Raw genomic sequence first — 22,796 nt, forward strand, 5'->3', positions numbered from 1 at the left:
AGCCTATTTATAACTAGTATTTCAAGATTTCCAGATTTTTTTTTTCAGGGGATCTTTCTGTAGTTGATTTCTGCTTTCATTTCTTATGGTCAGAGAACATGCACTATATAATTTCAATACTTTTAAGTGCATTCGTTCTCAGCCCCAGTACGCTTCCTTAGTAGATACCACTTTATAGAGCCTACTTGATGTTACAGTGACTGCCTTCAAGACTATTAATTGCAGCAACCGGACCATTTGTGTTGAGGAGTAGTTTTGTTTGAGTATCATATTTTCTCAACCGTGTATGTCATATAGTTTTAGATAAAGTAAGTACTGGGTTTGGGTTCCAGTAGTAGACTCCTCACATGAAGGTAGTCCGGGACTGTTTTTATTTAAACCAACCCAGACAGTTTCAGGCCGGAAGTTCTGTGCCGCCTGTTGCATCTCTGCACAGCAGGGCTCTACAGACTGGATCTGTCTCTCCCGTGACTAGTCAGCATCCTACATCTCAGCCAGGGGCTCAAACTGCACCTCAAGTTTTCGAAGTCTGCTGGGCTGTCTCAGGTCTGGTGTCTGTAGTTTAGGGGAATGGTTAGGCTGTGTTAACTAGAAACAGGAAAAGGAGCTGGCTGTGGTGGTGCATGTCTTTAATCCCAGCACCTGGGATGCAGAAGCAAGTGAATCTGATTTTGAGACCAGTCTTGTCCACACAGAGAGTTCTAGATCAGCCAGGGCTCCACAATGAGACACTGTCTCAAAACATAAACAAAAATAAAAACATTTAAACAGAAGTGATTCCTTCCTATCTTTCTTCTCGGGGCTTCCCTCTTGCCCCACAAAAGTATCCCCCTTTTTCTCTGGACAGAAATACTGTATTTCCCTTCAAACTGAAGCCCCGTCAGTACTACTGCACAACGCAGGCCATTCTCAGGAGGGAGGAAATGGAAAACCAGTCCAGGAAGGCGGGGCTCCCATCCACTGCAGCTGGTGACACTACTTGGGAAGCAGGCTTTTGAGGGCTTTCCACACGCGCTATGAACACACCAGCTTCCATAGTGCAGAGCTGTGGCTGCACAGGTGCGGCTGCCCTCCTTGGGCTCAGTGAGGAGAGAAGGAAAGAGGCAGAAATGTGAAACTCGCTTTTCTGTGGGTTGACTCCCCTCTCTAATCTGCTTTTATTTCCCAGTGTTCTCAGCTGCCTTTGGTCCAACAGATTTCATTCGGTGGGGTTTTAGAGATCTCTATTTTCTCTCTGGTAGAAACACAAAGTGCTATTATTTTTAAGAGCCCTCAACTGAAGACAACTGCCTTTACTGGAGAGGGTAAACCGTGATTTATTCACATAATGGCACGGACAAAGCTGCGAGAATGAACAAACCCTGGTGACAACGGCAACGTGGGTGAACCTTATTTTTGTGAAGTGGCTGAATCTGAGAGAAAACCATGTTTAGCCTTCAATCAAGGAGAAAATACAAACTGTATGGTTTCGCTTGAAGTTCAACTCTATTATTAGTGTTAGAACTGAGGACAGCTGCAAGGTGGAAGATGGGAGCGAGCGTCCTGTCGGGACTTTCTGGGTGGCTGGGCTGTGCATTTGCAAGGTGTTTGAGATTAGTTAGAATTCTAATGGAACATATTTTATGTATCAATTTCAGAACCACTTGAAAAATGAGCCCTTTTGATTGCAAATGACAAAATCTGAGCTGAAACTGGCCCATGTTCTGGAGGAAGTTTATAAGGATGCCAAGGAGCGTGGTGCTGGCCTCAAGCACCAGCACTGCCAGCACCTTGGCATTCCCTGTAAGTGCTTCCTGCAAGGTAACAGGAACTGATGAAAAGCGTTTGTGCTGCAGACCTGTTTTGTGTTTGCTCATAAACTTGTTCATGTAGACAGCACCCTTCATACGAATAGGTCTTCCTCCACTCCACTTTCACGGTTCTCATGGGAGCTATGCTATTTTAATTCCAACTTTCGGACCACACCCAATCAATCCACTACCTCCGAATTTGGGGGATGCTGACTTTGGTACTCTTGGATGTGGGACAGAGAATTCTGTGTTCCAGCAGCCCTCCAGGTTATTCTAAAGTTGAACTCAACACAGACATCTTAATTCTTTGGTGTCTGCTGTTTCTCTAAAAAGAATTTTTGGCTTATGGGCTGGGGAAGATGGCTCAGTTGGAAAGTACTTGCTGCTTAAGCATGAGTAAGCACCTGAGTTCAGTCCCATATAAAAAGCTGCAGGGTGATCTTGGAACCCCATCACTGGGGAGGCAGACAGGAAGACCCTGGCACTTGCTGGCCACCTACGTAGTGCAATCATCAAGCTCCACATTCAGTGAGGGACCTCATCTCAGAAACTAAGGTGGAAGGAGACGACCACACACAGATTTTGTTAGAGAACTACCACTGCATTCAATCCCATCAACATGGCTTGGAGCCTGGGCTGGGAGTAAAGACATTAGTATTTGCCCGTATGTCTGGAGCCAAGAGCCTTACACGAGCAGTGTGTGTGAATCACAGTGATCACCATGGCAACTGTCGGGCATGACTTATCCCAGTTCCACAGACAGAAAACAAACAGCCTCCAATTCCCAAGATCGACGTGAATACCTAATGTGACTGATTTTCCCTTCTGATTCGCTGTATTCTTCTAATTTCTATGTTTACAAGAGCAAATCTGTTTGTGCACAATGATGTCCCAGGAAGAAACTGAGATACTGCCATTCTCCACAGCAGCGAGTCATATCCTCAGCAAGTGCACTCCGAATCTTAAATGAGAAAAATGTTCTCATTTTAAATGAAGACTTTCTACCCTTCAGTTTTGTATTTTATAACCATGTTTGGTAAAGGCTTCAATATTAATTTCTGAATTATAGAACTATAGACAGTCATTTGACTTTATAATTAATGTTTTATTAAAGCAACAGGTATATATTACTTTTAAATTAAGTCATTTAAATAAATCTTTTTATTGTAATCCATTTGATAGTAATTGACAACTATATAAATTGAGGGCTTAGGGTGTGTTTTGATGCATGTATATAATTTATAAGAAAATTATAATATGCTATATATTCTATTATGAGAATATTCAATATAGCTCTTCCAGTTGAGACATACATTACTGTTGACTATGAAATTCACTCTAGTGTGCAGAACAGCAGAATTTAGGTCCCTTTAGCTGTAATTTGGTTAATTGTTGATCAATCTGCCCTAAAATGACCTAAAGTAGATGAGAACTGGTTTGGATTCGTATGTAGTTCGCATAGTCTTAAATAATTTGTGGTAAATACAGCCATGAGTAATCTGTCTTATTTAGCCCACCTAGATTTCTCCTTAGGACTATTCCCTCCCACTATGTTGTCTTCTCTAACGTTTAGTCTAAGTAGGCCTTTTCCGTTTTGAGACAGCATCACTATATGTAGTCCAGACTGACCTTGAACTCACATTTTCTGTTTCAGTACGAGGATAGCAGGTCTGTGTTATTTGCCTGTCTTTCAAATAAACACTACTACAGTAAATATTTCCTAAGAGCCTCCACGTAGGTCTTCATGCTGGAGACATACATGGCCTAGATAAACTTCTCATTCATAACTGACATTAAGTATACCGACAATTCTTCAAGTGGTTCTTTAAGCTGCCTAGGGAGAGGACTTCCAGTGTGGGGTACTATTCTTCTGTGCCATCAGTAAGACAAATTGTAATGCAGGTGCAAGTACCTCCTATCACAACAAGCAGAACTCACTGCTCTCACAAGCCTCAATGGCGCCAACATGGATAACTGAATCCACAGAAAACCTGAGAAAGCTTGGGAAAGAATAGAGCAAAGCATGGCTTCTTGGTAGCAGCAATTTCTCGGGTCTGAACGTGTGTTTTTCGGTTTTCAGCCATAGCAGAAAAAAAAAAAGCTGTGCTGTTTTAAAATGCCGGCTTTCTGGGCTGTCCTGCCAGGGCAAACTCTGACTCTTTCAAGCAGGCAGTCTTGACTATGGAGCTTTTGATTATTGTTTGACATTGTTGCAGCTTGCTTGCAGGCAGGGACCTTGAACCGCCACAGAGTTGTGGTGATAAACATGGCTACAGCCAGTACCTCTGCCAGAGGCTGGAAAGCTAAGGAATGGGCTGGATCTAGCCGCCAAAGTCATGGCTTTAATCCTACCTATATTGCTTGGTAAATTAAAGATCCGTGTGGTCAGAAAAAGAGAGATATAAAGTAAAGAGAGATTCAAAGACAAAGAAAACCTCTAAATGGTTTACAATGAGTTAAAAATACATGTAGGCTAAAAGTTAAAGTTCTTACAGTTTAAAAAAGAGAAAGAAAGAAAGAAAAAGGAAGTAGTTTGTTGTGGTGGTAAACACCTTTAATCCCAACACTTGAGAGGCAAAGGTAAATTGACCTCTGTGACTTCGAGGTGTGGTAGCACACACCTTTAATCCCAGTGCCTGGGAGGCAGAGACAGACAGATCTCTGTGAGTTCAAGGACAGCCTGGTCAACAGAGTTATTCCAGGACAAAGATATACAGAGAACCTGTCTTAAAAAATAAAAGTAAAAATAAACGAAATAGAGGTAAAAATAAAGCAGCATAAAGATGGAAAATACACAGAAAATCTTGATACTGTATGCTATTATGCTCTCTTTGAATTGTTTGAATGCTGAGGAAGGAGCAACAGCTGCTAAAAGATATTTGTTTATAAATGCTGCTGAACTAATCCAACATAAATATTTTGAAAATACCTTGACTTCAGAATTTGGATCTAAGGATATGATACTTTGGAAAAGAGATTCTTCTTTTGTTATTACAGAAAATGAGACTCTGTGGATTGCTTCTATCCCAATATGGTATGATAGACCACGCCCTCCTGAAAGGTTGCTGTGAACACCCTCAAAAAATTACTTCACTCAACTGCCGACTGAGATGTACCTAGCACACAGGTTACACCATGAAAGATCTGATTAACAGCGTCCCCATTCAGCAGGAAGTAGTTTGGAGAGAAATAACTACGTCCACATTCCCAGATATCGTTTATAAATGTTCTTTTACATTTAAAGGGGGATATGATATAGATATGAATAATTTACATTGGTATAAATTTTGCCTTATTGATAGAAATTTAAGGTCTATTTTGTTATATGTATATGTATTTCTAATAACGATTAAGGTATTGTGATTGTGTAGTTCATTTAAAAATGTAATGTATAATTAGGAAATATAGGTTGCTAATGAATAATCATTGATAATAGTTAAGCTTGTAGTCATGTTAGTTAGATTTTCTAGATATATAGAGATATATTTCAGTTAGATAGGCATACTTCATATTTTCCAAAGACTACAGAATATTGCATTTTAAATGTCTTAATAACTTAGGGTTTTTCATGACAATGAGACATGTCTGCTCCTGGCAGCACCAATCTACTTCAAGAGGAAGATGGGCATCGAAGAGGCTCCTTACTGAGTTTGATAGCCATTTGGGCAAGAAACTGCTCTTGCCTGGACTATTGCATAAACTGGACACAGAGAACCCTCAGAGAGAGGACTGCTGAACTTGCCTAGAGGTGAGATGATCTCTTTGGGTTCCTGATTCATGAAAGAGTCTGTGAGACATTCTGCAGGACACAGCAGATAGTGACTGAACTGTCTTTGAAATTTCCTGCTTCATGGGAAACTCTGCTGGATACTGTGGGCCTATAGGCCGAAGATAGATGCCCCAACAATACAAAAGAACTTTGGGTGATTGTCCAGGCAGCGAGATGTCTCTATCATTTCTAGAGTTATATGGAAATTGCATATTTCTTATTTACTTAGGTAATATTGTGTTCTTCTGGAGTCTTTGATGGAGCTGAAGAATAGATAGTTATAGTTGTTTTCCTTTGTTATGATAAAAGATAAAGTAGATATAAATATTGTAACTAATTTTTGCATAACTGTTTTGTTATATGTAACTTTACTATGTTAAAGTGAAAGCTTTTCTTTTTTGTTTAAACAGAAAAAGGGGAAATGATGTAGGTGTGTCTTCTATCTATCTGATGATTTCATTGGATAATTAATAAAGAAACTGCCTGGCCCATCTGATAGACCGGCCCTTAGGTGGGTGGAGTAGACAGAACAGGAAGAAGGAAGTGAGGTAGATGGCTCAGTCAGATGCCACGCCTCTCTTAAGTTAGGCAGACAGCCGTGCCTCTCCTCATAGGGATGCCAGATGCGATGAAGCTCCAGCCCAAGATGGACACATGCTAGAATCTACCTGGTAAGGCACCACTTTGTGGTGCTACACAGATTATTAGATAGGGGTTAGTCAAGATGTGAGTAAGAGGCTGAACCTAATGGGCCAGGCAGTATTTAAAAGAATACAATTTGTGTGTTGTTATTTCGGGTTTTAAGCTAGCCGTGCTGGAGCCAGGCAGGATGAAAAGCAGGCCTGCCCACAACTCATCACTACAAGCCTCCATTGTTCCAGCCAGAAGAGTCATGTGCTCAGCTAAACTATGCAGTTTAGCAATGCATGGAGTTATCCTGTTGGAAACCCCAGATAACAGCTCCTGTTTGCTTTACAGATGCTTCTCTAGCTACAGATCAATTCAGAGCCAATGAAAAAGCTCTAAGAACAAACCCAATGTAAAGTGAGATCACTCCAAATGATTCAATATGAAACAAGGAGAGACAGACTGTAGTGACCCAACCCTAGACTTCTAGTCAGACCTGAAAGGGCAATAAGATTGGAGTCTGTGTGTTTAAAAAAAGACTGAGAAATTTATTAAGACCAACTGGAGGCAATGGGGTGTAGGAGGGGAAGAAAAGGACTCTTCCCATATTCAGAAATTAATAAAACACTTGAAAATGAATATAAATTTAATAGTAAACATGGTCAGGCTGTTTATTAAGGAGGCAACCACATATTACAAGTTCGGCTATAGAAATGTTTGCAAATCAAACTTTATGTGATCTAAACGGACCATGCATCATACTGTCAAAACTGAACACCTGTACAGTGAATTGTCAATTTAAACACACACAGTCTAGACCATCCCAGAGTTATACAAACACCTGGGCCACATATGTATTTAATTTTCTTTGCTTTCAAAAAAACTTTTTATAAAAGCGATGTTCTGAGATAATTTTAAAAAGTATCTGACAATTATGAATGGTCCCAGTTTTACAAAATGTGATTTCCAGGGTATGAAAACTGAGAAGTCAACGCTTCCGAGGGTTTTATAATATACAAACAAGTTTTGTAGAAAAATGATCCAGCAAATGCTTAAGAATATTTATATTTTTCCAATTCTTTACACTTTTATTAACACACTTACAAAAAATAACATCCAAACACTGAGAAAATTAAATAACTTTGGAAGCAGAGGTCACAGTTTTCTGCTGACATATAAGTGACAATTCTGGGCTGTTGGCACAAAATAATCAACATTCATAACCCCTTACTACTATATATCAAACATAAGTTAAAATCATAGGCACTAGTTTATCAAATCCACATTTTTTCTGTATGACTAACCACAGTATATCCTTAGATTTTCCCAAACAGAAAAACTGGCAATATGCAAAGGCTTTCTAGTAAAAAGGCCATTTTTCTCTTTAGGAAATTAAAAGTCAATGTCTGTGGTAGTGCAGCAGTAAAATAATATCACCAAACTCAGATCCCAAACACAATTTTAAACAAGTGATGAAATAGTTTAATTAAAAAAAATAGATTTTTTTCTGATGCAGCCATTTAAAAACAACATTAAATAACCTGAATATTCCTTTTGAACTGATTATCTAACTTAAAAATGTAAGATGGTTCATTAAAGTTTTTTTAGATTATTAGATTGCAGCATTTATTATTTTTTGAAATGTCACACTGAAACAGAGACCTGTCCGCTGTGTGCACGTGACTCCACAGAGACAGTGCTACTTCTTTGTTCCTTAGATCTACACGAGACACTCCCCACCAAAGCACCTGTTTCCTCCTCCTCTGAGAAGCAACAGTTCTAGTTCTAGTTATCATTATGGGCAACCCCTCCTTCCCCTCAACACCTTCAAATGCAAGGATGCAAGTTCTTCCATTCTACACTCCAGCTCCCGGCAAGGACAGCTACTTGCGCTAGCTAGCTCAAGGTCTCCCTGCTGGTCCAGCGTCAGTCCTGGCAGCCTGGGTCTTTGTTATTAACTTGATGCTTTCCTGAGCAGGAAGCTTTCCTTCCATTTCTACTTCCAACTTACAGAACATGCTCTACTAACAGGAAACGTGTTCACATCCCTCCACCTTTATGTGACCCAACTGCCAATATTTTAGATCTGTCCAGATTAAGTATTTAAAAAGCAGACCTCATTATCAAAAATGAGAAGTCAGCTCAAGTTAGTTTGGTAATAATCCAATAAAACTGAAACAGTTGACTTCAAGGGGATATATATACACACGTATACCACTAGAGTGCAAGTTATTTAGCAAATTAGAGTCAGATGGTTTTTACCAAACAATGCAAACATTGATGTAAGGCATAATCTAAGTCAAAAGGGACAGTATTTTAAAAAGATAGTTCATACAGTTATTCAGCTTAAAGTGGCTCGACAACCACATAATAGACCGTTCTGCCACTTAAGAGCAACAACACAACCGTCATCACCAGAGATATTTGTAGTTAAGTGCATAGATTTCCCCTCCTCTTGCGGTATGGTTTTATTCCAGGTTGTAAGCTCTGAGGTGTTGTTTTATAAAGAATAAAAACACATACAACTTGTTATTTCACATCACAGACACCTGGTAATGGAAACAAGATCGTTTGGTTCTGTGACAGAAAACAGCGTGTGAGTAAATGGGCTTCAACAGCAAAAGCCACCTTTCCTGAGCCAGGAACGCAAAGTTTAGAGAGAGTGTGCAACTGACAGGAAGCCCTTTTGGCAATCAAAACAAGCACACAAAAGTCTGAGATGTCGATGCAACGCAGTGGGCCTGCACGGTGACGCCATCTGGTGGTGGCTATGTGAACTACGTCTACAACATAAGATTTAAAAGACTGATTAATTTTTTTCAATGAGCCTGCAAAAGTAATTTATACAACTCTCTTAAAGACAGGTAGCATGTTTTAAGTCTTTAGCTCAAGTCTTTCCTTTCTCCCTCCCAATCTTTATAATTTACTCTATCCTGAAGGACTAATAAAACAATTTAATTAGTCAGAATATTAGTTCTTGTTAACACAATATTTATTGATACTATTTGTACAGTAAAGTAGGTTGAATGTGACGTTTTGGACAGCCTGAATTCACCACCTTCCCATGTACAAAGGTACTCTCTTTACAAATGGGCATTTCTCTTTGGCATCCATTAGGTATTTGCCCAGATAGTGGCCTCTGTCAAATAATAAGAAATAAACCGTGTTTCTAGTGAACAAACTAAGAGTGACTCCATGAGAGCAACTGCATGATTACCAAACACATCCGATGTCACATGGTATTAAAGTGCTGCTTCGTCATCTCTGCCAGTTGTGCTATTTTAGACAGAGAGGGCTGGGGTTTTACAACCCCAAGAGTCCTATCTGCAGAGTCTGCATAGAAAAGTTGGTTTCAGTCTGGTGAAGGGGTGTTCATGAAGCTGTGGACCTCTGCGCTCTTGTCTCTGCTGCTCAGTAACAGCCATCTTTCCAGCTGTCATCTTTCATACTACCATAGGTCTTAGGAGCTGGCAAGGATCTGAAATAAAAGAAAATTGTGATCGTTTTTTTTAATGTCTGTACAAAATACCACATACACTCTGTTACATGTCTTCATTCCTTTCCAGGTAACACCGTGTCCCATGAGGGCTACTCAGGGAGCTATTAGACCACAGCTCTAAACAACTTTCAGAACAATCTTTCCTTGCTCAGCACCTTCACAGCTTTCAAATCTTTACTACATCCAAGATGATTCCTCTCCTTTTCTGTTAATGTAGCTATAGAATTAAAGTGAGAGGAAAGGAAGTCTCTCTAGCCCACTGTCTTGTGAGACGGAATGACGACTGTGACAACGCACATTAGTGTCACCACCACCACCAGAGTGGCCGGAAGTGTGGGCACCAGGGAAAGGGTTTTGAAGTCAGACAAACTTGGAACTGACAGTCTTAGTAGTTGCATGTCCTCACAAAAATGACTTAATTTTACTAAATTCATCTATAAGAAGAACTCACTACTGTGATAGCTAGACAAGGTCAGGAGTTATTTAGTGCAGTGCACGACACAAAGCCATTGTGTTCCACAACTAGATCTGAAACTGTGAGTGTTTATATTAAGATATAGCAAGTATGGGAGTATAGTTTAAATACAAGATTGGAACGTCTTTGTTTCAAGAAAAGAAACTTTGGTGATAGCTGACATCTGTATTTACTGATGGTGCTAATCTCCTTCTAGAAGGGTAGAGATCATGTGGTTGGGTCACAACCTCCCTGGAATCAGAATCATTTCAAGATTAAGCAACCAAATGGGGGGAGAGGCTTAGACTCTTTTGAGGTAGAAGCTGGGTCTCCATTTATAAACACGCCATGGACAATCCTGAACTATACCAGTGTGAAAAGCAGCTGCTCAGCGCAGGCACAACTTTCTCAATCCCCTTGTGCTTTTCTCATCTTTATCACTGTTATTCCCAAAATGAACAACTATCACAACAAACTCAAGTGTCTTTAACAACTTTGTCCTAGGAGTTTTCTGAGATGTTTAATCTTGTTAGACATTTGAATAAAATTAATCTGAAACAAGAGAGTATTATGTCCAATTGAAGACTTCTTCAGAACAAGGAGGTAATGCTTTACTGAAACTGTACTAAGGTGGGGAAAGCCACCATGAGTCCCACACTCAGTACTGACTTCCATAGGCTCTAGTGTGCTGAGCACATTTACTGCTTACCTGCGAACAGGCTGTGCAAGCTTGCTGCGAGGCACTGGTATGCCCCCTGCAGAAGGGGCGCTGGGCCGGGGCAGGCCGCTCCTCATTGTAGTTGTCCCTGCAGGTCTGGTTAGAGTGGCGCTGTTGATATTGCTGGAAGGGTTTGCTGGGCCTGTGTTCTGCACCACGGGAGGTCCAGGGGAGGAGGTGGTTTGTGTGAACTGTGTAGTTTCTTGGCCACCAGAACCAGAGCCATGGTTACTAAATGCTTTCACTGGCTGCCGAAGAGCCAACGGTGATGGTGCTGCGGGGGAGCGGAACTTGCCTGGAGAAGGTACTGCATGCAGAACAGCAAAGGAAAACCAGTGTTTCCAGAGGGAACCAAGTACCAGCGAAGTTACTGCTTTGTTACCGTGACAACTGAGCACTAGAACATCTAATTATGAGCCTCACATTGAGGATTTCTCTGGGCGAATAGAAAAAAGGTTTCTTCAGAGGGTTACAATTGTCCTTGAAAAAAGTACATTAAGCAGCGTATCTTGGATCCCACAACAGGAGGGGGTGGGCACCATAGGGACCAGAAAGATGGCTCAGTGGTTAAAGGGGCTTGCCACAAATACCTAGAAACTCAAGCTCAATCTGAGGAACCTATATAAAGGTAGGACTTGACAAAGCTGTCCTCTGACCTCTACCCCCACCCCACCATTGCCTGCATATTCACCTGCACATACAACACAATAAATAATTTAAAAAGAAATAGACACCACTGGATTCTGTCTCACTGTAGCAACTACTAGAGCCACGTGAGAACATTGTAGAGGAAAAAGTAAGGATTGACTATACACGTAAACCTAAATCGGATGGATGTAGCCTCAAAAACATGTCTTCAGTATAATTAATAAGGAATTAACAGTTACTATTATTGTACAAGTTAGCTCTAGAGGCACTGAGATGATTTAGTGGGTCACGATGCCTGCCACATACATATGACAACTGGAACTGGATCCCTGGAATCCGTGACACAATGAGAGAAGTAATTCCTGAAAGTTGTTCTGATACACATGTGCATGCAATCCAGGAGCATGTGAGTCTATGAAGTCATATAATGCCAAGTCTACTAAGAAAAATGCTTTTTTATTAAAACAAATGCCAGATACATGAAATGAAATGTACAGTCTGCATTGATTTCTAAGTCAAGACAAGTTTTAAAAACATTTTATTATGGCTAAGTCCCATTGAGCTTAAGTTTAGATCTCTTGGGGTACACACCCACTGTTCTCTACTTCTTCATGTTTGAACACATCTCCTCTGAAAGAGTTTTAGTTTCCTCAGAAGGTCATGAACAGCAATACACAATTCAAATACAACCTTAACATGTTTTATCAAATTAGAGATAAGACAGGGTAGCGGTAGGGGGTGGACCAGAGGCAGAAAGACAACACTTTTCTCAAACAGCCCCCTTAGTTTCAGGAGGGTACAAATGGAGAGAAAGCTTGGGTCACAGAAGTGGGTTATTCTATACTATTTTGTTTTCTCCACTTCTATCAATCTGTCTGTAGGGCAAAGTGCACTAAGATATACTATAGTAATGGGAAGAAAGAAAGGATATGTGGCTAACTTTGACCTGACTAGATTGAGAAGTACTTAAGGTTAGTGAAGCAGACTTCTAGGTATGTTTGTAAGGATGTTTCCAGGGAGGATCAAGTAAGGCAGCGAGACGGCTCTAAATGTGGGGTGGGGGTGTGACAAAGAGTTGGGGACCTGCTGGACGGCATAAAAGGAAAAGGAGGAAGCTAGCTAAAGCAAACACTTTCTCTGTTTCTGGCCGCCCAATGGGAGCTGTCTCACCCTCCCTGCCAAGACTGACCAGAAGTTCTTAAGACCAAGACCAAGAAGACAGCCTGAAACGGGCTTCAGTAGTGCTGAGAGATCAGCCTGCTGCTAGACTCTTATAAGACTGCACAGGTTCATGAGCCATTGAGTACAGTGACTTCTGCGAGGAGGAGGCCTGGAATGCTGATTTTAAGAGTGATATGAAATGAGACAGTACTGAAGCCCTATAGCTTTTTGTTGTTGTTCTGGACACACTCTTAACTATAGATTAGAGAGGGTATCTCAGGAAGATCAAACTTATGAGCAGAGAAGACAAAAACAGAACTCTGCGATACAGTGCTTTAGAGGAGAGAGCTGCTTAGAAGACCTTCAGCACTCAGCTTAGGGGTCTGCCTGAGTTTCCAGCTAGACAATGGGCTGAGTATTTGCAGAGTGAAGCTCCATGCCTGTGGACACAGGGCTGCAGCACTATAAACTGAAAGCTTGAAAAGCCGCACAAAATGACTGTGCCTTGAGTTTCAACCAGCTACAGTAGAGTCCTTGCCAAATCAAGATGTCAAGGCAGCCAGGGGACACCTCTAAAAGGATCAAGTCTTAACTAGGGAGCAGGGAAATGACATCTATATGGGACTGGACACCCAGCCCTAGAATAAGATACCCAGAATCTGCTCTAACAAAGCTTTAAAACAAACATCTGAATAAATGTGTCCCAAAGCTGCTCTCCATGACAACAAATCCAGTTTTGTGAGTAAGGCTACTTGGAGCACACCCATCCAGTTGTACATAATTAGTGGGGGTTTTCGAGCTGCAGAATGAGGTCGAGAAGTTGGAATAAAGACCATATGGCCACAAACCTAAACTAGTTACTATGTGGTCTTTGAGAAAATAATCGATCCCTACTATAAAGGCTTAAGCTAATTTGTAAGAAGTAAAATTACGTAAATAAAGTCCAACAATATTTAAAAAATACATTATCTATCACGGAACAATGTAAACTTCCACACTGTCCACTGTCTAGTACGTAACCACAGAAGAGCAAGGAAACAGTAATGAAGGCCAGGAAGGAAGTCAGGAGGAACAGACCAAGAAGAGACCGTGACGACTGAACTAGCAGGAAGGACTTTACAAGGACTCTCACATAGGCTCAAAGACATACACTGTTTAAATGTAAGGAGGAGAGAAACACATTTTCAGGAAAAGCACATGAACTTTTTAAAGATGAAGACTTGTACTCAAAATGCTCAATTCTCAATTCTGTTAAGGGATTACTAGCAACCTAAATGCTGGAGAAGCCCAAAACTAGGAATAACAACCCAAAGCATGGAGAGTCGTCAGAAGACTCACAAGAGGACAAAGGCCCAGTATTAGTATCTTTAGTCCATGCACCTGAGTACCAGAATTGAGGAGAGACTGTACGTGTATGAACAAGGCTCTAAAACTCCTATATTTGATAAAAACTCACAGGGCCGGTAGATGGTGGACAGGTTAAGCCTGACAATCTGTGTTTGATCCCTGGAACCCAGGGTTGAATGAGAGAACTGACTCCCCAAAGCTTCCTCTGCCTCCACACTCATGCTGTAGCACATGCATGAACACGTGCAAATAGGCATGCATGCACACGTACACATAAATAGAACAAAAAGACATACTTAAATGGACAAAAAAACCCCAAACAAACAACACCCCCCCCCCTTGTAAGAAGGGTAAAACAGGAAGAAAGCAGGACCTCTATAATAGGAACATCAGTCAAATTTCTGAGAACCAACAACGAACTTTCCCTTTTATTGAAAACAGATTCTTTGCTTACACAATGTATCCTGATTACAGATTCCCCTCCACATTACTCCTCCCAGGTCCTCTCCACCTCCTCTCTCATACGGAACCATTCCTTTTCTGTCTCTTAGTAGAAAAGAACAGGCTTCTGTGCTTGCTTCAGCAGCACATACAATAAAATTGGCATATACAGAGATTAGTATGGCCCCTGAGCAAGGATGACATGCAGATTCATGAAGCATTCATAATTTTCTTTACAGCAATAATAAAATGAAACCCTTTCAAAATAAAATATTTTATAAAACAAAACTATCGCACTGGAGTTAGACAAGACCAACATTAGAAAACAGAGCCTTAGAGAAGGCCAAGAATAGTGACCCACTTATTACACCCTCAGGCATCACACATCAGGAAGCCATAACATGTATGTGGAGGACCTGGTACAGACCATGCAGGCTTTGTGCACGCTGCCTCAATCTCTGAGTTCATATGTGCTTTAATAACATTAATATAGAGGGCCTTCCAACAAAGAATTTTTAAAGCAGGAAAGAGGGAACACTAAGGAAATGGCTCACTGGTTAAGAACACTTGCTGTTCTTGCAGAGGATCTGAGTTCAGTTTCCAGGCCAACATGGCAGTTTACAGGACCCTCTTCTAGTGTTCACAGGTACCAGGCATGCGCATAGTACACATACACACATGTAGACAAAACATCCATATAAAGAAAATAAAACTTTTTTAAAAAAAGGGACTGGAGAAGATGGCTTGGTGAGTAACATCATGGGCTCTTCCAGAGGCTATGGGTTTAATTCCCAGTAACCATGTGGCAGCTCACAACTGTCCAGGCCTGAAGGATCCAGCACCCTCTGCAGTACTGTGCTCATGCACATGGTGCACAGACATACACGCAGACAAACATACACATAAAAATAAATATTTGAGAAAGAGGGAAGAGGAATTAAAATATTGGATTTCTCAACAGAAACTAATGGAATAAGATCATTAAAAGTCTGCCCAAGAGGCTAGAGAGATGGCTTGGCAGTTAAGAATGTTTACTGCTCTTGCAATGGATCCAGGTTTGGTTCCCAGCAACCATATTAGGCAGTTCACAACCCCCTGTATCTCCAATTCCAGAGCATATGATGCCCTCTAACCTCTGATGACACCTATGTGCATATGGTGCACATAAACTCACACAGGAGTGCATACACACATATAACAAGTAAATAAGTTAAAAACCACACATAAAAAAAATTTTAAACTCAATATAAAGATGTTTAAGAACAGCAGAAATGAAACAACTCCCTAGACCAAAGTAAGAATTTGTTGTTAGTTTTTCCACTCAAATGTTAGAAGAACCCTTTAGGAAGAAGGAAATGATACAAAGTGCCATCTTCAATCTGAATGAAGTCAGGAGAAAAGGGCAACAGTAGTTTTATTACTGGATCCTAGGCACTTAGAGAAAAGTGGCTATTCTTGGTGCAGTGGGCTTTGGTCTCAGACCCTAGAAATATTCTAAACTCAGGATCATCAGTAATTGAACCAGTGTTGTATTTTACAGTGCTGGGGACTGAACACACAACCTTAAGCATACTAGTCACGTGCTTTACCACTGACTACATGTCCAGCCCTTGGTTTTTGAAATGGAATTTCACTATATATTGAGGTTGGCCTTGAACCCACACCTTCTGCTTCCACCTTCCAAGTGTTGGGGTTACAGGTATGTTAACATTACACGCAGCTATGATAATACAGGAAAGGGTGTAATGATAACCCCCACACCACACCACAACATACGAAAGCCTAGATTACTAAGCAAGAATAGGGAGTTTGCAGTTGGAGAGCCTGGATTCACAAAAATTATGTAACCCTTTAGAAATCGGGTCAAAAGCTTTGGTCTTTTATCGCTGTTTTTTCCCCACAAGACAGCGTGGGAGACCACACACAGACACACGCAACATACACGGGACACAGAACCAAGCTTTGGTCTTTTAATACAAAAACCATGAGATTAAATTTTTACGTAAAAATGTAAAATTACACAAAGCTACTTAATTCAAAAGTAAAAAATGATGTGCCAGACAAGGAGATTTAAGTAAGCAACAATTCTTTTATTGTAGTCTAGTTAGTGGTCTCTGCTCTTTTGGATAACATACCTTTTGTCACATACCTCTTCCCGACTACTCTACTGAGATTACTTTGCTGTTATTTCTTTTCTCCAGTGCTGGGAATCAACCCCAGAGCCTCCCTGGCAGGTGTGAGCAAGCTCTCCACCTGAGCAAACCCCTAGTCATGTCATGTTCTCACCTTCCCTACCAGCGAGAGGCAAGCAAAAGGTTTTCAAAAATCTGGAAATCTCAGAAAAGAAGCCCACTGTTCTCAATTCCATAAGGTATTCCTTTTTTCTTTTTAAAAAATGGTATAGCCAGGCATGGTGGCACACGCATTTAACTCCAGCACTCAGGAGGCAGAGGCAGGTGGAACTCTGGTGTTTCAGGCTAGCCTGATCTACAGAGTGAGTTCCACAATCAGAACTATATAGAAAAGAAACCCTATCTCAAAAAAGAGAAAAAAGTATACATGTTTCTCAGGCAAAAGTAATGTTTTCATTCAATGTATACATACATTGTGCAATGATGCAATCAGGGGAGTTGGCGTCCCTGTCACCTCAGACATTTATTGCTTGTAATAAGAGAATTCAATGCCTCCCTAGATATTTTGAAGTATTTAGTATAGTTTATCTTACTACAAAGAGTACTATTTACTTTTTCCTGTTCACTTGTAACTTTGTACCCAATGGCAATCCCCACCCACTCTTTCTTTCCACTCTTCATCTCAGATATCCACTATGTTACTTTCTATTATTTGAGAATACACATTAGTGAGATGATTAAAATATTCTGGGTGTCTGGGTCATTATATATAACACAATAGCCTTAAGGTTCATCCATGTTGTCACAAATCATGGGATTTCATCCTACTAAGAGCTGCATGCATCTCATTGTGGCCACATGTCCAAAGGTCCAATCATCCATTAGGACACCAAGGCTGACTTTAGTAAACAGTACTTCAATAAGCAGGGAGGTTCTTAGCCCCCCACTTCCCATATTTATCTTTGTTTTTCTAGCAATATTTGTGTATCATTGGTTTGAACCAATAGCTTTTATTCTTATAAAAGGGTTTTTTGGTTTTTTTCTTAAAACTAATTGTATGTATCTGTGTGTAGGTATGCATGTGTGTGTGCACCTGAGGTGGCCAGAAGAGGGCACTGGATCTCTAGAGCTAGCTTTACAAGTGGTTATGAGCTACCTGGACGGGTGCTGGGTGCTGGGAGCTGAGCTCAGGTCTTCTGGAAGCCTAACCAGCTCGTGCTCTTCACTTCCGAGCTGTTTCCAGTCATCAGTTTTAGACTTCAACTACTGTCTTTCTCAGAAAGTAAATGTGATCTAACTTTCTTGCTGTTCTTTACCTCAACCTCCTAGGAGTTCCTTTTCTGTCAATAAAGCTATACTGCAATTGTTGCTTAAATCTCAGCTATATTTATGTTATCATGATATAAATATTGTTCACAGCAGCACCAGAGACTATAAGTATGCTTTACTTCCTTTTTGCTTATTAGATAATAGGATGCCTTTCTATAAAGCCCCAAATCATCTTGTCACTCTAAAGAACTAGCCCTACACAGCGTGTTCTTCCTGACTATGGTACCAAAGCAGGTGTATCAGAGTATCCAGCACGTAGTACATTAAGCATGCACCCTATGCTACTATTTGACTATTCTCTTTCCTACCGATTCTAATCTTTTTTATATTTTATTTTTAAAACAATCTTTTCTCATCTTACAAACCAATCCCAGTTTCCACTCCCTCATCTCCCCCACCCACTCCTCAGAGAAGGTAAGGCTTCCCATGGGGAATCAAAAAATTTTGTTTGGAATATCACTTTGAGGTAGGACCAAGGCCCTCCCCTACACATCTAGGATGAGCAAGGTATCCCTCCAAAGAGAATGGGCTCCAAAAAGGCAGTTCAAGCACTAGGGATAAATCTTGGTCCCACTGCCAGAGGCCCCACAATTGGCAGAGGGCCTAATGTGGTCCTATGCAGGTTCTCCCACTGTCATTGCGGAGTCACAATCACACACTAACTCACTGTTAACACACTGAAACCTGTTTAAAAGTATATAGTGTTTTGCAATCATACTAACCACATCTTTTTTTTAAAAAAAAAAAAATCAAACATCAAAATTCCTCTTTCCTCAAAATTTTTACTCTCAATAGGGAGGAAGATATCTTTCCCTACTGCTTCTGTTTGTTCTGTCCCATTCTGAGACTTCTGTTTATTCTCAGGACTACAAGTCTATTCTACATCACTGTTTTCTTAATTCTTCTGTCCTCTGTCTACCAATACAGTCAATCTTCTGTAACCGATCATTGTCTAGAGTTAGTGCCCAACTTTCATATATTTCTTTAGCACTCTATTCTTACAAAAGTTACCACTTATATAGTAAGTCTTCCAAATGTATTCACTAACCAAAAAGACTTGTGTCTTAACTTCAATCAGCTTCTAATGCAAACTTCTCCCCTACTTATCTAACCACAGATAAGTAAACCCAAAGACCAATATTTGAGGGAAAATATTAATAGAATGTGTGACATTTATAGTACCTATTTGTCCAATTCTCATTAATTTATAATAAATCTTTGATTTTAGATTGGTAGGAAAAATGATAAATTATCATTTAATCCTTTTTATAACAATTCAATACATACCTCTGAAGAAAATAGGTTTCTTCTGCAATTATCCACAACAGGGAATTAATCTGCATTATTTTATTAAGAAAAACAAACAAACTGAAATGTGCTTATAGGCACCATTGACTCAGAAATCCAGAAGGTGAGAGATTGATCTACATTACTTGCTAAAAACTCAATCAGAGGCTGTAGTTACCTCTTTTTGTAGATGAAGTTGGAAGCAACTGTTTGGCTTTGAGGGAAGTACGAGGCAAATTTTTCAGCCTTTGAGAAGCTGTTGAAAAACAAGGAAGTGTAATATTTGCCAGGAAGAACAAGGTAAACGCTACAGCTTCTGTAAACTTGAACACTTAGTGAAATTTAAAAGCTATCAAGGAACAGAAACCATCGAGGTAAATGCGTTAGAACTCCAGAAGTGCAAGAATTTTTAAGTGATGCTTCGTGCATTGAGTTGGAAAAGAAAAGGGGCAGAAATCTTAGTGCCATTGCATATTTTTAGAATTAAGTTTTTTTTTTTTGGTAGATAAAAAAAAAACTCCAATATGTCAATTGGCTGGAACATCAAAGAGAAAACAAGCTACCAGCAAACATGCTACAGATGCAAAGAATATAAACACGATGATAAAAGTGATGAATATAAGCGCACAGAATAGAAAATAAACACAGTACTCATTTGATGCAAAAAAAAAGAGCACATTTTGGCAAAGCAATTATTGGTAGATTTACTGTTCCAAAATCAAACAGTAATTTCCATTCTCAAAAAGGAGAAGAAAACTCAGAACCAGGCGAGTCCTCGCACAACCTGGCAGCTTTAATGTGTTCAATGTTATCTTGATGTAAAATCCAACTAATTTGTACCTCAGGCAGGGTAGTAGCATGTCGTTTGTATGTGTGCATGCGTGTCTGTGCGAGTGTGAGTGTGTATGTTGAGGGGGGTCTACATGAGTTAGGACATCTGCTTTGTAATGTGATCAAGGAGGACTGCTGAAGTCACTTTTCTCAAACTTCCAGTCTATTGACTACACTGAAACTTCCAAAACTGGCATGTAAGACAGCCCAGCGCTGCGCAGAGTGAAGAAGGGCCAACTACTGCAATACAGAGTTACTCTGCTCCAGTCCCATTCTAATCACCTAGTTAAGTAGCCATCTTTTGGTCTTGTAGGATGTGTAGAAAGATAGGCTTTCTACACCTTAGTTAATTATATCCAAAAAATAAAAACAAGTAACAAAACCACCAATGTTCTATTCCTCCAAGTCTATGTAGGGATAAAAGGTCATCATAAAAAAGATCATCAGGTGGTAAAAGGATACTGGATGCAAAACCAGAGAGAAGGGTAAAGTCTGTTATCTCTATCAGAGCCAAAACACTACTATTTCCCTGAGATAATCAACTTTAAGAAACTGTGGCTGACTTCTAATTTTGCAGTACTCCAAACCTTACTGTAGTGACATTGTATTTGATGCCAATGTAACTCAAACATGGTCAGGCAAATAAGCAAAAACGTCTCCAGACTCGGGGGAGAAAAAGCTGTTGCTTTATAGCTATAATCACAACATTATAAGATACTATTCACCTATATATTTGCACACATGTTCTCTGTCATCCATATTTCTTTTCCTTCCTTCCTTCCTTCCTTCCTTCCTTCCTTCCTTCCTTCCTTCCTTCCTTCTTTCCTTTCTTTCTTCCTTCCTTCCTTCCAGCCACCCACCCATTGCTCCATTCATACATCTTGATTTTCATTTATACAAACGGGAGTATCCCAGGTACCCTGTTTGGGTAAAACAGCCTCAGGAGCCAGCTAGGAACTTTTCTTATACTTATGAAATTATTTAGGAAAGAAAAATTATTTTTATGGAATATGTAGTAAAGGGGAGAATGAAAATAAAGTAGCAAATATCTAGCCTTCTAGACAGGGATGGCCACAAGGCAGGAAAGGAGGATGGGGAGAAGGCTGAAGTTGCAATTATATACAGGTAATCCATAAAGACTTTCAAAAGAGGACATCTGCTTGGAGATCAGTGAAGAGTGGGAAGAGTTGTGTGGGGTCTGAAGAAGGCATTCCAGAGGGAGGAAGAAGCAACAGTAGAGAATGCTGAGACTGGGCATGCCAAGTGTTTAAAGAACAGAAGGAGGCTCAGTTGTAAAGAACCACAAAGGAAAAGCAAAGGATTACTGCTGGCAAACTATAAGCCATTATTTTTTTCTATCTTACTTTTTTTTTCTTTTTTTCTTTTTTTTTTTTTTTTTTTTGGTTTTTCGAGACAGGGTTTCTCTGCAGCTTTTTTTTAGAGCCTGTCCTGGAACTAGCTCTTGTAGACCAGGCTGGCCTCGAACTCACAGAGATCCGCCTGCCTCTGCCTCCCGAGTGCTGGGATTAAAGGCGTGCGCCACCACCGCCCGGCTTCTATCTTACTTTTAAAATTAAAAATATTAATTGTGTGTGTACATGACCCCATACGGCATGCCATGGCAAATGTATGTCAGAGGACAACTTGCAGGAGTCATTTCTCTCCTTCCACCACACGGGTCCCAGGGTTGCTGAACTCAGGTCATCAGGCCTCCATGCTGAGTTTGATGTCTCTCCTGCTTCCATAGCAGCTCTGGCTTCCCATTCCTAGCTATGGGGAAGTCTAGGCTATCTGACATATAAATTCTCAGTGCTTGGACTATCACATATACTCAACCATTTCTACTGAATAATCACAGTGACCAACAACTGTACAAAATGTAGAGATTTAAAGTTATATTAAATTTGCATTTGCCTAAAAATCAATTGAGACACAACAAGAGTCTAAGCCTCTAACTAAGATGTATTCAATCAAAATGCCTAGTGATAAAGGCCCCAAATCACCACATTTATAAAATATTTTTTTGATGAAGGTAACTGATCCAATATTACTTATTAAACTGATGGTCTTAAACATTTTTTCTAGTCTTAGATTAGCCAATTATTTAAGTATTGCATATAATAGGATATATTTTAACTCATGTTTCAAAATAATGCAAAACTGGAAAATATTAATGTTTTGGTAGTAGGTAAAACCTTGAGGAAATTCCTTCCTTGTGGACCTTAGGAGGCTACATAAAGGTTATCAACCACCCAGATACTTCGTAGGTGAGTGGAGCAGAGCACAGTATTGATCCTATATACCTCCTCTGGGGCACACTCTGCATCCATGTAAAACTGTTCCTGTATTGGGCAAATTATCTACAGTTCAGTCTCAAATCATGTCCCAATAGAGCCATCCAAGAGTTTTCCCAGATGCCTACGTATGCAAATTAGCCTGGGAGCAGTCTGCTGACAGTAGTGGAAGGTGCTGGGGAAAGCACTTTGGTTTCAGTTGGGTCAAACTCTAGATAGGCGGTCCTGCATAATTAACTTGACTACATGGAACCCTGCTCTCTACAAAAATGTGTATTTGGGAAGCTCAAATGCTACAATACATGTAAAAATACCTTAGCCATTATAAATTAGTAATCAAGCTTCTACTATATATAAAAAAGATTGTCTTGAGGTTTTCATCTATTCCTTTTCGTCCCTTATAAGCCAATACTTATTGTATTTTTTTGAAAACTAAACTTAAGCCCATACTCTGGTAATGTTAGGAAGT

General features: G+C 40.1%; 1 protein-coding gene and 1 non-coding gene across 3 annotated transcripts in view; one reads left to right on the forward strand and one right to left on the reverse strand.

The window, feature by feature from the left end:
- Positions 1 to 6,827: 6,827 nt before the first annotated feature.
- Slain2 (SLAIN motif family member 2) overlaps positions 6,828 to 22,796 on the reverse strand; it is a 62,472-nt gene continuing 46,503 nt past the window's right edge. The window contains exons 7-9 of one of the 2 annotated variants that reach the window (XM_038326635.1): positions 19,381 to 19,458; positions 10,849 to 11,164; positions 6,828 to 9,664 (exon numbers count right to left, since the gene is read on the reverse strand). In XM_038326635.1, the coding sequence (XP_038182563.1) occupies positions 9,598 to 9,664; positions 10,849 to 11,164; positions 19,381 to 19,458 (461 nt within the window). In that variant the 3' untranslated portion in view covers positions 6,828 to 9,597. The remainder of the gene's footprint in view (positions 9,665 to 10,848; positions 11,165 to 19,380; positions 19,459 to 22,796) is intronic. The other variant, XM_038326644.1, reaches the window with a different exon arrangement.
- On the forward strand, positions 14,584 to 14,686 carry LOC119806027. Its single transcript, XR_005284080.1, has one exon. It is a non-coding gene; the product is annotated as a U6 spliceosomal RNA (small nuclear RNA).

The sequence above is a fragment of the Arvicola amphibius genome, chromosome 1 (genome assembly GCF_903992535.2).
Source record: "Arvicola amphibius chromosome 1, mArvAmp1.2, whole genome shotgun sequence".
NCBI classification, from domain to species: domain Eukaryota; kingdom Metazoa; phylum Chordata; class Mammalia; order Rodentia; family Cricetidae; genus Arvicola; species Arvicola amphibius.